The sequence below is a fragment of the Lissotriton helveticus genome, chromosome 3_2 (assembly GCF_964261635.1).
Source record: "Lissotriton helveticus chromosome 3_2, aLisHel1.1, whole genome shotgun sequence".
NCBI classification, from domain to species: Eukaryota; Metazoa; Chordata; class Amphibia; order Caudata; family Salamandridae; genus Lissotriton; species Lissotriton helveticus.
Genome location: NC_136062.1, coordinates 490,782,625 through 490,800,065, shown reverse-complemented (window position 1 = coordinate 490,800,065; position 17,441 = coordinate 490,782,625). Strand labels below are relative to the sequence as shown.

Sequence of the window (17,441 nt, the reverse complement as noted above, 5' to 3'; positions counted from 1 at the left end):
TCTCAGCAAGTCTTCTCTCCTTTCTCAGCAAGGCAAGCAGCAGGCCAGTCCTCCCAGCGTCTCTTCTCCTTCTAGTCGGGCAGAGGTCCTTCGTGGTAAAACAGGATTCTAATTTACAAGGAGCAGGGCTCCTACTTTTATACCCAGTTTCTTTTGTTCTTACAGGCCAGGGGGGCCTTTGCATAACTGCTCTCAGCCCCTGAGCACTTGTTGGGGGTACTTCTGGCTTCTGCATTCAGTGTGAGGACAGGCACATCAGCCGCTCCCCAGGGGGGCGGAGCCAGCATTGTGTGGACAGGGGCAGCCAGGAGCACTTTGTTGACAAGCTTCGGTCCTTCCCCCAGGTGCAGGCTGAGTCATCAGTCGCTCCCCAGGGGGGCGGAGCCAGCATTGTGGTGGCAGAGCACAGCCTGATGCATAGTTCAGGGAAACTCCCACCTCCCACTAAGGTGTCATCCTGCCATTCACCACCTGTCACCTCCCAGCCCTGTCACTCATACAACTCAGACAGTCAGATACACACAAAGCAGAGGCGGGCTGAAATGGTTAGGCAAGCAAATGCTATCTTTCTAAAAGTAGCATTTGCAAACACAGGATATTAAAATTAACTTTACTAAAAGAAGTATTTTATTATTCTGAGTTCAGGCATACTAAACACTAATTTCTACCATGTTCCCCTCTTATGCTGGGATTATAGAGTGTAATAATTCCAGCAGCCCATCTGGCCTAAAGGGAACAGATAGCCTTACAATAGTGAAAAACGAATTTGGCAATAATTCACTATTAGGACATGCCAAACACATCAGAGCATGTCCTACCTTACACTTACAATGCACCCTGCCCTCAGGCCTACCATAGGGGTGACTAATATGAAGTTAAGGGAAGGTTTAGGGGCTGGCAAGTGTGTGCACTTGCCCAGCCAGCATGACAGTACCAGACTGCACGCAGGTTCTGACATGGCAGACCCTAGACACATTTTAAAAGGCTGCTTCTGTGGGTGGCGCAACCAGCGCTGCAGGCCCACTAGCAGTATTGGCATTCACATGCCCTGGCACTCCTGGTGCACTTTACTGGGGACTGACAGTAAATCCAATGAACCAATCATGGACATCAATCACATGTACACTTTACAGTAGGGAGCACTTGCACTGCGGCACGGTTTGGCCGTGGCGCAGTGCCCTGAGCAGCGGACACCAGCAAAAACATCTGAGGCACAACAGCAAAAAGTGGATGGGAAACTCACGCCAAGGTGCCAGGTCTAACACGTGTCCCCTCCAGCTGAAATGTGGGGGGAACTACCCTTCCACAGGGAGTTCCACATCACTAAGGCGGAAAAACCTGGACAGACCGTCAGCATTGGCGTGATCTGTGCCAGGGCGATGTTCCACCGTGAAGTCCATACCCTGTAGGGAGATGGACCACCTCAACAGTTTTGGGTTTTCACCCCTCATTTGCATCAACCATCTGAGGGGCCTGTGGTCTGTCTGAACCCGGAAGTGAGACCCAAACAAGTAGGGTCTTGGCTTCTTCAGTGCCCAGACCACAGCAAATGCTTCTCGCTCTATTGCACTCCACCTACTTTCCCGTGGAAGTAACCTCCGACTGATGAAGGCTACAGGTTGGTCCCAGCCCTCCTCAGTCATCTGTGAGAGAACAGCCCCTACACCATGCTCTGAAGCGTCTGTTTGCACTATGAATTCCTTGGAGAAATCAGGAGCCAGGAGCACGGGCGCCGTGCACATGGCAGTCTTCAGGGTGTCAAAAGCCTTCTGACAGGTGTCAGTCCAAATCACATTCCTGGGCTGCTTCTTAGAAGTCAGCTCTGTCAAGGGGGTCACAATAGTGCCATAGCCCTTGACAAACCTCCTGTAATACCCAGTGAGCCCCAGGAAGGCTCTCACTGCAGTCTGGGTCTTGGGGGGTTCCCAAGCCAGGATGGTCTCAATTTTGGGTTGCAAGGGTGCCACCTTGCCACTCCCCACTTGGTGTCCCAAGTACACCACTGAACCCTGCCCAATCTGGCACTTGCTTGCCTTGATTGTGAGGCCTGCCTTGCGCAGGGCCGTCAACACTTCCCAGAGGTGTCGCAGGTGTTCTGGCCAGGTACCACTGAACACTACGATGTCATCCAGGTAGGCGGCACTGAACTCATCCAGCCCAGCCAATACCTGGTTGACCAACCTCTGAAAGGTGGCAGGGGCATTCTTCATTCCAAATGGCATAACCCGGAACTGGAAATGCCCATCTGGTGTGGAGAATGCTGACCTCTCCTTTGCCCCATCGGTCAAGGCAATCTGCCAGTACCCAGACGTTAAATCAAACGTGCTGAGAAACCGGGCAGCCCCTAGCCGATCAATGAGCTCATCAGCTCTGGGGATAGGGTGCGCGTCAGTCTTGGTGACTTAATTGAGTCCTCTGTAGTCCACACAGAACCGGAGTTCAGGTGTGGCTCCCGGCGCAGCAGCCTTTGGGACCAAGACCACGGGGCTGGACCAAGGACTGCTGGAGGACTCAACCACCCTAAGCGCAAGCATCTTGGAGACCTCCTCCTTGATGCAGGCCCTGACCCTGTCAGTTACACGGTAGGCCTTATGCTTCACAGGTAAGCTGTCTCCTGTGTCCACATCATGGATGCACCAATCTGTGACACCAGGAACCAGGGAGAACAGATCTGGAAACTGCCCCAGCAATTGGCGGCAGTCTTCCTGTTGTTCAGGCGTCAGGGTGGGTGAGAGGTTAACTCCATCCACTGACCCATCTTTCTCAGAAGCCACTAAGAGGTCCGGTAGAGGCTCAGACTCCTCCTCCATTCCATCATCAGTTGCCAACAACATGCCCACTTCGGACCTTTTCAAGTGGGGCTTTAGGCGGTTAACATGTAGGACCCTCAAAGGGTTCCTGGGAGACTGCATGTCCACCAAGTAGGTTACCGGACTCTTGCGCTCCACAACCTCAAATGGACCTGTCCACTTATCCTGAAGTGCACAAGGCTCCACTGGGGCCAAGACCCACAGCTCTTGTCCAGGCTGAAGCTCCACCAGAGTGGCATTCTGGTCGTACCACCGCTTCATCTCTTCCTGGCTGGCTTCCAGATTTGCCTCAGCAAGTTTTCTGAAGCGCCTGGTCTGGTTTCTGAAGGCCAGCATGTAGCTATATACATTCTGGGGAGGTTTCCTGGGAGATTGCTCCCAGCCTTCCTTTACCAAACTCAGTGGTCCTCTCACTGGGTGACCATACAGCAGTTCAAAGGGGCTGAACCCTAGGGACTTCTGTGGCACCTCACGGTATGCAAAGAGCAGGCATGGCAAGAGGATGTCCCACTTACGCCTCATTGGACCTTCCAGGCCCATGATCATGCCCTTCAGGGTACGGTTGAATCTCTCAACCAACCCATTTCCTTGGGGATGGTAAGGGGTGGTGAACTTGTAGGTTACACCACACTCTTGCCAAAGGGACTTCATATATTTGGATATGAAGTTGGTCCCCCTGTCCCACCTCTAGAGGGAATCCCACTCTGGAGAAAATTCCCATCAGTGCACGTCCCACCACGGGGGCCGTCACTGTCCTCAGAGGGATGGCTTCAGGGTACCGGGCGGCATGGTCCACCAAGACCAGGATGAACCTGTTGCCCATGGCTGTCTTGGGGTCCAGAGGCCCAACAATGTCAATACCCACCCGTTGGAATGGAGTACTGACCACAGGGAAGGGTTGGAGGGGAGCCTTGTTCTTCCCTCCACACTTCCCACTTGCCTGGCAAGTTGGACAGGTCCTACAATGAGCATCTGAGCTCTTGTGCATTTGGGGCCAGTAAAAGTGGGTGACAAGCCTGTCATAGGTCTTGTCCATCCCCAAATGTCCTGCTAAAGGCACATCATGAGCCAGCCCCAGTAGGAAGGCTCTGAACTTCTGGGGTACCACCAGCACACGGGCTGACCCAGGTTCAGCAGCCTTAGGCTCTGAATACAGGAGGTCATTCTCCCAGTACACATAATGTGTTTTGGCCTGAACACCATTGGCCTGGTCTGCAGCCTGCTGCCGCATACCCACGAGAGAAGGGCATTCCTTCTGCTCCCTGCAGAATTCCTCCCTGGAGGGGCCTCCTTCTTGCTGCCAATGGGTCAGCTCAGGCAGGTCCCCCAGTTCGGCAATCTGTTCCCCAGTAGGCTCCAGGGCATCCCCCTCAGGGTGTGCTTCCTCCTGGACCGTGGGAACAGCAGGGGCCGGTTTCCCGTGCCCCCTGCGCCTTCTCTCTAAGGCCGGTTCCTGGGCCTCTCCTTCAGGCCCCAGGACCTCTTGATCACCCCTACTGGCTGCCATTGACCGGGTGGTCACGCACGCCCAGTCAGGTAGACCCACCATCTTCAGGTGAGTCGTTTTCTCCACCTTTTCCCAAGGGGAGTCCTCCAAGTCATTCCCTAGCAAACAGTCTACAGGCATGGCTTTCCTCACACAGACCTGCAGAGTACCAGAGACCCCCCCCCCACTCGAAGGGAACTTGAGCCATCGGACACTGACTCTCTGAATTATCAGCATTGATAACCCTACAGTAGGCATGGGGTACAACCTGCTCTTGAGACACCAGGTGATGCCTCACTGCAGTCACACTGGCTCCTGTGTCTCTAAGAGCCTCAGCTTTCCTACCATTGATGGTCACCACCTGCCCATATTTCTTAGTGTTAGAGGGCAGGTAGTTTGTAGGGACCATTTCACTGTCTCCTAATGAGACTAGGGTCATCTGAACAGGATCTCCACCCCCTGGGAACATTACTTCTTCTCCTAAGTGAACACTAGTCACTTGCAGGGGTGGAGCACCAGTGGGTGCTGGTTTTCCAAACAGGCGACACTTGGGGTCAATGGCAATGTGCCCCGGGTCACCACATCTGAAACAATTGAAGGGCCCCTTTGGAACAGGCCTACCTGTCGGGGCCCCATTCTGCTTTGGGGGTGGGGGTGGGGGTGGCTGAGAACCTCGCTGCTGGTCCCCTTGGGGATTACTTTGGGGGCCTTTAGGGAACCCTTTCTGTTTACCCCTTTCCCCCCCACTCTTCTGCTGGGGACCCTGCCCACCCTTGGCGGAGTCTCCCACTGAACCCTTGTGGACCCTGGTGCTGAGCCAGCGGTCCGCCTCCTCAGCAAGCTTCCTCGGGTTGGACAGCTTGCTATCAATCAGGTGCTGGCGTAACTCAGGAAAACAGTTATCAGACAAGTGCTCCCATGCAATTAAATCAAAGAGACTTTGAAAATCATTTACCTTGTTACCCTTCACCCAACCATCCAGTGCTCTGCAAAAAAAAGTCACATACTCCACATATGTAGTCCCAGGACGCTTCGCACACCCCCTGAACCTCTGTCTATACATTTAAGGGGTAAGCCCATACCTGGTCATTAAGGCCTCTTTCATGCGGGGGTAGGAACTCTGTTCTCCAGTGGGCAAATCTAGTAGGGTGTCCCGCCCTTCGCTAAGGAACCTCCCCCACAACCCCGCTCCCCAATCCTTGTCAGGGACCCGGTGGGAGGACATGGCTACCTCATATGCCCTAAACCACTGTCCTATGTCATCCCCCCTAAAGAACTCCTTAACTACATCTTTGGGGATGTACACCCTGGACTCTACCTGCACCGGCGTTGTGCTGCCACCAGAAGGAGTTGTTCCCAAACCTCTCAGCTCCAACTCCTTCAATCTCAGGTTATGCTCATTTTGGCGTTGCTGCGCCTCCATGACCAATCTTTGCTTGTCCATCTCCATTTGTCCAGCCAATTTTGCCATCTCCATTGCATGCGCCCTGTCTGCTGCCCTGTCTGCCAGCTCCTCTGGTGACAGGCCTCTGGGGGGCTCCACAGCGCCATCTGGTGGAATGATATCCACTGGAGTCTGGGGATCTCTTGACTCCTTCCAGGCTCTCAGCGCCTTGATGTAGTGGGCTTTCCTCTTGCACCCAGTGTGTGCAGCTCTGAATTTTATACAGAAGGCTTTCAAATCCTCTACTCTGTAGCCCTCCAGGCCTCCTTGTTTCCAATCCACATCATCAATTCCAGAAATGACAGAGGGTGCCCTTCCAGCAGGGAGTGAGCCAGGCATGGCTTCAACAATGGCAGATGTCTCCACAAAATTAAAAAAATGGAAACCTGTGGCTGCGTTATAGGTCTGCTCTCACTATGTGGTGATCAGCAATTCACTGTGCGTCAACTACAAATGCAAATTCGCAAATCCTCACCGCTGCGTCCAATGTTAGAATTGGGGGTCTCTGGTTGACGCAAGTATGCACTTGTGACAAGCAGGGACCCTCTCTTCTAAGTCAGGGCAAAGGATGACCCCTTAGAATTACCCTTGCTCACCCTCTAGGTGCGTGGCGTGAGCAGCCAAGGCTAATCTTCAGGCGTTATTCAGTTAAGCATTTGTAATCACACACACAGTAAAATATACCAATCCCCCCACAAATGGACACCAGGCTGTAAATATATAAAAATACGCTTCTTTATGTAAAAATATATATATGTAACTCAACAGACTTATCACAAGACCAAATAACGTTTTTGTTGCACCACAGGTTGTAAATAGGCAAAGGTTCTTAGTTGTAGCTTTCAATGGTTGTTTGCTGGTTCAAAAATAATTCAATTGCTTTCCTTCAGAAAAATAGTTCTTTAAGTGTTCTCTCCGTGTTATCCCCTTTCAAAGGATAGTCTCTCTCTGTTCTGGGGCTTTGGGACCCTCCCCGGGCCTTCGGCGTGCCTTGCAGCGCCTCTCCTGCCTTCAAGGGTGAAACTGACACAGCCCCTACCAACTCTCACGCATCGGGCGTGAGCACGCCTGTGCCGGCCCCGGCTCTTCCTCTCGGCTCGAGGACAGAGTTAAAGGCGGGCCGGCCCAGCGGTGCGGGAGGGCTCTGGAAGCAGTGCAGCAGGTAGGGGGGAGCTCGGGGTCCCTGACGGGGAGTACTGACAGAGCACACAGCTCTACTCACCCGTGGGGGCTCCGGGCACACGGAGGCTTCTCTGCGCAGCTCCCAGGCAGGGAGCGATGACGGGGAAAGAAGGAGTTGCAGGCCCCGGGCCCGGTGGTGATTTAAGGCGCACTTCTTCTTCTTCTTTGGCCAGAGTCGGCACAGGCTTGTGCGACTCCAACTATGGGGGCACTCTCGGATCTTGACGCCAGCGGGCGTATGCAGCCAGGCAGGCGCGGCCCGCGACCCTTGGCACGACGGTGCGGGGGTCTCCTCAGCGAGGGCGGCGCGGCCTGGCAAAACCTCGGGGATTGCGAAGCGGGGTCACAGGGCACGGACTGTGCAGCTGTCGACCCGGCGTGAATCACAATCCACAAAGGAAATTCCGGCGAAACACACGGCTCGAAAATCAAGACGAGCAAAAGCACCAAGGACCCACTAGTCCTGGGGTCCAGATCAGGAGGCAAGCTCAATCAAGCCCTTGGAGAATGTTTAAAGCACAAATAGCAAAGTCTTTTCTCAGCAAGTCTTTTCCTCTCCTTTCTCAGCAAGGCAAGCAGCAGGCCAGTCCTCCCAGCGTCTCTTCTCCTTCTAGTCGGGCAGAGGTCCTTCGTGGTAAAACAGGATTCTAATTTACAAGGAGCAGGGCTCCTACTTTTATACCCAGTTTCTTTTGTTCTCACTGGCCAGGGGGGCCTCTGCATAACTGCTCTCAGCCTCTGAGCACTTCTGGTGGGTACTTCTGGCTTCTGCATTCAGTGTGAGGGCAGGTACATCAGCCGCTCCCCAGGGGGGCGGAGCCAGCATTGTGGGGACAGGGGCAGCCAGGAGTACCTTGTTGACAGTGCTTCGCCCTTCCTGGGCCAGGTGCAGGCTGAGTCATCAGTCGCTCCCCAGGGGGGCGGAGCCAGCATTGTGGTGGCAGAGCACAGCCTGATGCATAGTTCAGGGAAACTCCCACCTCCCACTAAGGTGTCATCCTGCCATTCACCACCTGTCACCTCCCAGCCCTGTCACTCATACAACTCAGACAGTCAGATACACATAACGCAGAGGCGGGCTGAAATGGTTAGGCAAGCAAATGCTATCTTTCTAAAAGTAGCATTTGCAAACACAGGATATTAAAATAAACTTTACTAAAAGAAGTATTTTATTATTCTGAGTTCAGGCATACTAAACACTAATTTCTACCATGTTCCCTGAGCCTGCTGGGATTATAGAGTGTAATAATTCCAGCAGCCCATCTGGCCTAAAGGGAACAGGTAGCCTTACAATAGGGAAAAACGAATTTGGCTGTAATTCACTATTAGGACATGCCACACACATCAGAGCATGTCCTACCTTACACTTACAATGCACCCTGCTCTCAGGCCTACCATAGGGGTGACTAATATGAAGTTAAGGGAAGGTTTAGGGGCTGGCAAGTGTGTGCACTTGCCCAGCCAGCATGACAGTACCAGACTGCACGCAGGTTCTGACATGGCAGACCCTAGACACATTTTAAAAGGCTGCTTCTGTGGGTGGCGCAACCAGCGCTGCAGGCCCACTAGCAGTATTGGCATTCACAAGCCCTGCACTCCTGGTGCACTTTACTGGGGACTGACAGTAAATCCAATGAACCAATCATGGACATCAATCACATGTACACTTTACAGTAGGGAGCACTTGCACTGCGGCACGGTTTGGCCGTGGCGCAGTGCCCTGAGCAGCGGACACCAGCAAAAACATCTGAGGCACAACAGCAAAAAGTGGAAGGGAAACTCACGCCAAGGTGCCAGGTCTAACAGGGAGGACATGTAGCCATTTCTCCAATGGCCCTTAATCCCCAGGGCTGCTGGGTCCGCCCGCATTTGATCGGGTGGATGGCCCTTCATGGTGGTGGTATGTATACTCCATCGTGACAGCACTGGTGTATACATGCAGACAACACATAAATCACTGCTTTGGTCCTTTTATAGCCCAGTGGGAATCACAGTCCTTTCTCATTTCACGCCCTTTATGGCTCTTAACCCTGTATGGCTACCAGTCCTTTCCTGTTTCATGTCTTTTATGGCTCTCAGTCCGTTCAGTTTCTCAGCGTTTTCCCACTCAGCCTTTGCTATTGTCAGTGTCAGCCCTTTACCATTATCTGCTTTTTACATCACTATGCCATGTAATGATGTCTTTTACCACACTCTGCCCTGTAATGCTGTGTTTCTCTGCACCGTCATAGTCATAGTCATATTCATAAGTTCTTATATAGCGCACGATTCACCAAAAAGGTCTCAAGGCGCTTAGCAGAAAGAGACGACAACCATGAGTTAAAGAGAATGACACTAGTTAATTGGGGAAGAGCCATGTTTTTAGACCTTTATGAAAGGCCAAATGGTTAGATAGGGACGACAGATGGAGGGGCAGTTTGTTCCAGAGTAGGGGAGCTATGTAAGAAAAGGCACGATAGCCATTTCTCGTGGTCCTGGCCCTTGGCTGGACCAGGAGGCATTTAGAACTAGATCTTAAAACTTTGGAGGGGTTGTACCAGACCAGTTTCTTTGCTAGGTAGGAGGGACCGGTTCCCATAAGGAGCTTATGGACGATACTGAGTATCTTGAAGTGGCTTCTTAGGCGCACAGGGAGCCACTGTAATTCCCTGTCCTGTATTCCTCTCTTTTACCACACTTTGCTCTGTAATACTGTATTTTACCAACCTTTCCTTCTCCTGCTCTGTTTTCAGGATACCTGGCTTCCCTCTGGTCTGCCCCCGTCGGTGCCCACCTCCCCCGACCACCGAACAGCTCTTGCTCCTGCTGGGCGGGCCTCTGGCTTCCCTCTGGTCTGCCCCTGTCGGCACCGCCCTTCTGCGACTGCAGTACCACTTTTGCCCCACCTGGCTTCCCTCTGGTCTGCCCCTGTCGGTGCCCCAACCCACCGTACCGCTCTTGCCCCAGCCAGACGGGCCTCTGTTTTCCCTCTGGTCTGCCCCTGTCGGTGCTACCGTCCCCCGACCGTTGTACCGCTTTTACCCCTGCCTGGCTTCCCTCTGGTCTGCCCCTGTCGGTGCCCCTGCCCGCTGTACCACTCTTGCCCCAGCCAGTCGGGCCTCTGGCTTACCTCTGGTCGGCCTCTGTTGGTGCCACCCTCCCCAGCCCGCTGTACTGCTTTTGCCCACGCCTGTCTTCCTCTGGTCTGCCCTTGTCGGTGCTCCCCTTCCCACACCCGCCGTACCGCTCTTGCTCCTGTCTGGCTTCCCTCTGGTCTGCCCTTGTCGGTGCCGCCCCCTCCCCCGCCCGCCGTACGTTCTCTTGCCCCCGCCGGTGGGCTGCAGACGCTTACCCACTATCTGGATGGTGATGGAGGCCTGGTCGTCCATGTTCTCGATCTGTAGCGCCACGGAGTACTGGCCCGAGTTGTGGCGCTCTGCCTTGCGGATGAAGAGGATGGTGTCCGAGTCGCTGTTCCTGATCCCCACCTGCTTGGGGTCGATGGGCGCCCCGTCCTTCGTCCAGGTCACTATGGGTCTCGGCTTGCCCTGTAAGACGAAGACAGATGTGTCTCTTGCACACAGAAAGACAACGATTGTGCATCACAGACAGTCATCCATTTTCAGAAAGTTGGGCCTGATTCACAGAACTAACTTAAGACAAAATCCTAAACTTACTACCATTTTCATATTCACAGAAGGCACTTACTCATTTTGGAGTTCACAGAAGTTAGGAGTCCTAACTTTAGGATCTAAGGGCCAGATGTAAGAGCCCTAATACCGGTCGGAAACGGCTGATTTTGGCCGTTTCCGACCGGTATTAGGGTTTTCAGATGTAGGGCATGCATTTACAGAATCGGTATTTTACCGATTCTGTATTTACCGATTCGGTAAAATTACCAAATCGGTAAATACAGACTCGGTAAAATACCGATTCTGTAAATGCAGATGTAGCTGGCACATGTCAGAGTGCCACAGGGCTTTAAGAATCGGTATTTTACCACCCAATCCAATTGGGTGGTAAAATACCGAATCCAGGTGTGCATGCACATGTGTGCATGCACACCTGTGCCATGTGACACACAGACATGCCCTTAGGGCATGTCTATGTGCCACATGGCGCACATGCCTATTTTTGGGGTGCCAGAGGGTGTCAAAGTGACACCCCCATCACCCTTGCTGGAATCGGTATTTACCGATTCGGTAATTACCGAATCGGTATTTCCCATTGATTCCTATGGGCTTCACAGCCCATAGGAATCAATAGGAAATACCGATTCGGTATTTACCGAATCGGTAAATACCGAATTTTAACGATTCGGTATTTCCACATCTGGAAATACCTACATCTCCCCCCTTAATATTTACCGATTCATAAATACCGAATTGGTAAAATTCGGTATTTATAAATTGGTAAATACCATTTACCTACATCTAGCCCTAAATGCCTTCTGTGAATACCAAAAGTCTTACAGTTAGGATTTTTCTCAGTTTAGGGGTCCTAAAGTTAGGAGCCCTCACTTTACTACTGCTAAACTGAGAAAAATCCTAACTTTAAGACTTTCGGTATTGACAGAAGGCATTTAAGTTAGGAGTCCTAACTTTACTACTCCTAAACTGAGAAAAATCCTAACTTTAATACTTTCAGTATTCACGGAAGGCATTTAGGAAACCTAAAGTTAGGAGTCCTAACTTTACTACTCCTAAACAGAGAAAAATCGTAACTTTAAGACTTTCAGTATTCACAGAAGGCATTTAGGAGTCCTAACTTCTGTGAATACCGAAATGAGTAAGTGCCTTCTGTGAATACCAAAATGGTAGTAAGTTTAGGATTTTGTCTTAAGTTAGTTCTGTGAATCGTGCCCGTTGTGTTGGTTTAGCGCTCGTCCACTCACTCCCTTGTCTCTTGGCGTTTTGGAGTGGACCTTGTCTGCCCCTTTGTGTCTGTTCACAGATCAGGGATTTGTGGGGGTGGGTGGGGCCTTTGGACATGCCTTGTTCCAATGAGAGTGTTGAGGCCTAGGTCTGGGGTCTCCCCACAGATGGGGCATGTGAATGAAGTCTTGCAGACCCCTGTGGGAGTGACATGTCTTTGGGTGTCTCTGCGTCCCCACCTCGGGGCTCGATGGCCCTCACACCCCAGGGGCTGGTACTCCCACCCTGGAGAGGGTGGGGGGGCTGGTGAAAGTGTCCCCCCCTGATCTCAGCCCAGAGCTGTGACCCATCTTCACATCAGCACCAGGTTGGATCCGGCTCAGCTGAGGTACCCAGACCCTGCACGAGACCTCAGGGTACTCCCACTGGTCCTGTCAGGGTCCCTGTTCCCAGGACTCCCTGCACCCCTCTCTCCCCCTGTTTCCAAGGCCCGAGTCTCACACTGTGGGGGTGGAGGGGAGGGTTAGACCGGTGCATCAGGGCTCAGAGACAGGGTGAGCCTTAGAATCAGCGCTGCGTGCCTGCCTGAAAGGAGTGAATATTTTATTTATTTATTTATTTGAAAAGTTTTATAAAGTGCGAATATGACCCGACAGGGTGTCAGAGCGCTGTACATCGTCCCCCGCTTGTTAGGCTAGAGTGGGAAGATATGGTCGAAATCAACGCAATAACAGTAAAAACAGATTACAGACAAGGGTAGCTGGACATCATTGTGATGAGCACAAGGTAGCTTGCAACGACGGACAGGCAGCACATGAGACGTGAGCTGCATCTCAAAATGTAAGTGATGTAACAAGCTACTGACACACAATTCAAATCATGATCGAGCCGAAAGTTACTGACCCGGTCGGTACCAGGGCAATGTACGACGACGTCTGCTGGCGGAACTTTAGCAGGTAGAAAAACCCTAGAAAACTACAAAAAGAATACAAACATAAAATGGATAGGGACATCTGCACAGTGGGCAGTGAGCGGATAGCAACGCGGTAGGGGAGGACAATGACGGTCATTTCAAAGGTTTAAGAAGTTACAGAACTAATGTCACAGGTGGCTGTTCGTGGGCAGGCCTTTGACTTCGTCTTTGGAGGAGGAGGACGAGGAGATTGTTCTGATTTCTGGCGGCAGAGCGTTCCATATTCTCGGTGCAAGAAGGGAGAAAGCGTGGTTGTAAGTTCTTTTCTTTTTGAACTTTGGGGGTTTCAACAGTAGAGGTTTTGTACTTCTTAAAACCCGATTCACACATGATAGTTCTAGTTTGTCTGCTAGGTAAGAGGGCGTGTTTACGGGGTGGAGCGTTGTGGGTTAGGCAAGCTATCTTACACTTGATCCTAGCGTTCATGCACAGCCAATTCAGTTGGCATAGATCAGGTGTGATGCGGTCGTGCTTTCTTGAGCCGGTGATGAGTCTGGCAGCAGAGTTCAGAGTGGCTCTTAAAGGTGCCAGGTTGGATTTGGGGAGACCAGCCAAGGTCTCGATTCCGTATTCTAATCCGGCGATCACCAGGGACTGGACATCTTGTTGCGGGTCAGAGGGTGGCAGGAACTTTTTGATCTCCTTAATGTGCAGAGTTGGTAATTGGCTCCTCTTGTAGCACTGATGTGATCCTGCATAGTTAGGCATTTGTCCAGAATTATGACTAGCAATCTAGTAAAGTTAACTACATGGGAGGTGCAGTTAAGGGCTGTAATCTGTTTCAGCCAGTCCTGAAGGGGCACCGTATGGTTGTGAGGGGCAAGCAAGAGGAATTCTGTTTTGAGTGAATTTAGTAGCAGGTGATTGAGTGATAACCATTGTTGGGTTTTAAACAGAGCAAGGTTGAGAGTAGCAATGTCTTCCGGAGAAGAAATTTCCATATACAGTTGGGTATCATCCAAATACATATGGTAATGATTGTTCGATCGCTTCAGAATTTGGTGAGGGGCTCCAGATATAGGTTGATGAGAGTGGGAGACAGAGCGGAACCGTGTGGTACTCCAATAGAGACGGGAGTACTGTTGGAGAGGTCATTGTTTACTTTTAATCTTTGGGTTCTTCCTTGAAGGAACAAGATAAACCAATTTAGCACTGTATCTGATAACCTCATCCTTGTTTCAAGGAGGTCAACCAGTTTGTCAAGTTTGACCGTATCAAATGCTCAGGAGAGATCCAGCGGTATAAGCAGGCACGGTTCATTCTGGTCGAGAAGTCTACGTGCATCGTCTACAATGTGAGTCAATGCGGTTTCTGTACTGTGACCCGATCTGAAGCCAGAATGGTATTGGTCGAGGAGTTGAAAATGATCAATGTGATTACAGAGTTGAGTATGAACATATTTCTCAAAAAGTTTGGATAGAGTCATGATAGTAGAAAGAGGTCTGTAGTTGTTGGAATCAGATAAACCAGCCGTAGGTTTCTTTGATATGGAGATGACGACCTATCTTGAGGCAGTCAGGAATGAGGCCTTGCGTGAGGGATGCATGTACAATCTTCGACCAGAGAGGAAAAATGGATGAGGTAAGCTCTTTAGGGAGTTTGTGGGGCAGACGATCGTTGTGGTGGATTGATGGCTTTAAAAGAGTTAATATGTTAAACAGCTCAAGATTGTCCGCAAGTCTGACGGTATTCCACAAAGCATCATTTTTTGGAGTGAAGGCTGCTGGAGCGATCATAGGAGAGATCAACTGTGGTGAACCAGAGAACCGGGAGTGGAGAGTTTGGTAAGGAGAGTTGCAGATCTAATTCGATCTTTTTTGTTTTTTCAGTGAAGTGGGTTGAGATTTCTTCATTGCTTGGAATTGAGTCTTTAAGTGACAAGAGTTGAATAGAGGGTTGGTTTAATTGTTGTTTGATCATTTTGAAAAAAAATTCTGGTCTATTTTTGGCCATGTCCACTTGCGATTTAAAGTGGTCAGCTTTGGAGCGGCTGATTTGTTTGTTATAAGCATTTTGAGTCTTCCTTAGTCGTTTAAGGTTAGCAAGAGAAGGAGATGTTCTCCAAGATCTTTCAGTGAGCCTAAGATTACGTTGTTCTTCGTTAAAGGAGCTGTTGATGCAAAGTTGAGAATTTATTTTAGGGATTCTTTTGAGCTGTAGAGGCGCGAATGCATTAAAAATCTCCGTCATGAAGTGAGTGTAGTGGTCGGTGAGCTCATCCAGGTTTGTCACGTTGTGTGGCGGCTGAAGAAGAATATTGCTCATAATTGTAAGATCATTTGCATTGATGCTATTTAGATCTCTGGATGATTGTTTGTTTTGTCGATGTTGACCGTGTCCGATCAATATTTTTTCCATGATGCGAAATAAGATTAGGAGGTGATCTGACCAGTCGCAAGGTGTTATATCGTCAAGTTGAATGATGTTTCTTTGGCTATGATCAGGTCTGGGGAGGAACCTTTGATATTTGTTGGCTTATAGCAGAATTGGGTAAGATTCAAGTTGAATAGGAAGGTCTTGAAGGTGGCTACTAATGGATCATTTTCATTGTTCCATCACAAGTTGAAGTCCCCAAGGAAGATATGGTTGTGAGATTGGTCGGCGTTCATAGAAATGAACGCCATCATTTGTTCGGTGAACACGTGGGTATCTCCAGGAGGGTGGTAGAGTGGAGTGTACACATTACTTTGTCATTGTTCCAGATTCCTAGGTCTAGGTGTTCGAATGTGGATATCGCAGCCAGGTGAATCTGTCTCACGAGGAGACTAGATCGATGTATGCAAGCATCTCCACCTCCAGTATTAACTGGTCTGTCCAATCCAATAATGTTGTAGCCTGGCAAGAATAGAATGTCCAGGATTGGTGTAAAAGTTTCTCACAATGACAGGGCACATCCCTCTCATTGATGGCACATCCCTCTCAATGAAAGTGGCACATCCGTCTCACAATCATAGCAGCGTATCCCTCTCACACTGACTCTCACATCTCTGAAGAGTGAGTATCAGCACTTCTCAGGACGGGCCTGGCGGGGCAGGGCCTTGGGCTCTGACACTCATTATTTCACAAATTAAGCACTGGGATGGGGGCACAGCCCTGGTTTTAACATTATCTTCCTTGCGATTCCCACAACCAACTTTCAGGAGGGGTGGGGGGGGAATCTCCTGGGTAAAATCTGATTAAGAGATATAATTCGATATATTTCCGCACTTGGTCTTTCCTGCCCTAGCCCTGACATATATCAACGGCACGTGCTGTCTTTTTCTGTCCTATCCCTAACCACGTATCAACGGCACGTGCTGTCTTTTTCTGTCCTATCCCTAACCACGTATCAACTGCACGTGCTGTCTTTTTCTGTCCTATCCCTAACCACGTATCAACGGCACGTGCTGTCTTTTTCTGTCCTATCCCTAACCACGTATCAACGGCACGTGCTGTCTTTTTCTGTCCTATCCCTAACCACGTATCAACGGCACGTGCTGTCTTTTTCTGTCCTATCCCTAACCACGTATCAATGGCACGCGCTGTCTTTTTCTGTCCTATCCCTAACCACGTATCAACGGCACGTGCTGTCTTTTTCTGTCCTATCCCTAACCACGTATCAACGGCACGTGCTGTCTTTTTCTGTCCTATCCCTAACCACGTATCAACGGCACGTGCTGTCTTTTTCTGTCCTATCCCTAACCACGTATCAATGGCACGCGCTGTCTTTTTCTGTCCTATCCCTAACCACGTATCAACGGCACGTGCTGTCTTTTTCTGTCCTATCCCTAACCACGTATCAATGGCACGCGCTGTCTTTTTCTGTCCTATCCCTGTATCAACGGCACGGCCCCTATTTTGCTGGTACATTCTCCGTCTGGTGAAAACGCCTGCTGGCTGAAAGCGTTTTTTCCTAATTTTTCACAGGAACCAGCCCCACCTTGTGCACTAGTGTTCCACTTGTGTTGAAAGCATTGCATCTGAACTGACACCAAGTATAGGGACATTGACCTTAGCAAAGGGAGTGTGTTGTCCAGCTCGGTTCCCTGCCCTCAGCAGCGGGCATGGTGCCCCCATGTAAGCCTTGCACCCTGGTCACCACAGTCCACTCTGGGCACCTCGGAGGAGGGCAGTGGAGCAGGCCAGTCATGGGCTGCCCACCCATCGTGCCGGGTCCTAGGGTGGATGGACTTTGTCCTGCGACATGCCTTTCTCCCTTTCTGTGTTTGGCGCTGTTGGAGCTGTCCAAAAGGTGGCATTTGCAGCAGTGATGTATTTGCTTGTGTTAGACTAGCAGTGTGCTGAGCTGCCTGGTTAGCCCATGCCATGTGTGACATCCTAAACAACAAGGGTGAAGTCTTTGGAACCCCCTTCAGAGGGCGGTTTGTGCTACAAGCTGGTTGAAGGTGCCACACGTGTCCCTGGCAGCTTGGCAGCTATAAATAGGGATCTTTGCCAATGCTTCTTTCTAGATCTACACTTTAAAAAAGAGTTTATGTAGAGTACAGACGATCCCCAGTGAAGATTGGATTCAGTCCATCCTCTGGCTACTGCTGGACGAGCTAAAGCCGCCGAGACTGATCGAGGAATGAGCTGGCACGCTCTGCCCTGCTACAGGAATGCCATCAGGGACTGTTGAGGAATGAGTTGGCACGCTCTGCCCTGCTGCAGGAATGCCATCAGTGACCATTTCCCGGAGGACAGAAGATCCAAT

General features: G+C 50.7%; 1 protein-coding gene across 1 annotated transcript in view; it reads right to left on the bottom strand.

The window, feature by feature from the left end:
* Positions 1–17,441, bottom strand: part of MYBPC3 (myosin binding protein C3) — a 365,826-nt gene that overhangs the window by 45,656 nt on the left and 302,729 nt on the right. The window contains exon 24 of the mRNA XM_078684451.1: positions 10,254–10,449. Coding sequence (XP_078540577.1) covers positions 10,254–10,449 — 196 coding nt within the window. The remainder of the gene's footprint in view (positions 1–10,253; positions 10,450–17,441) is intronic.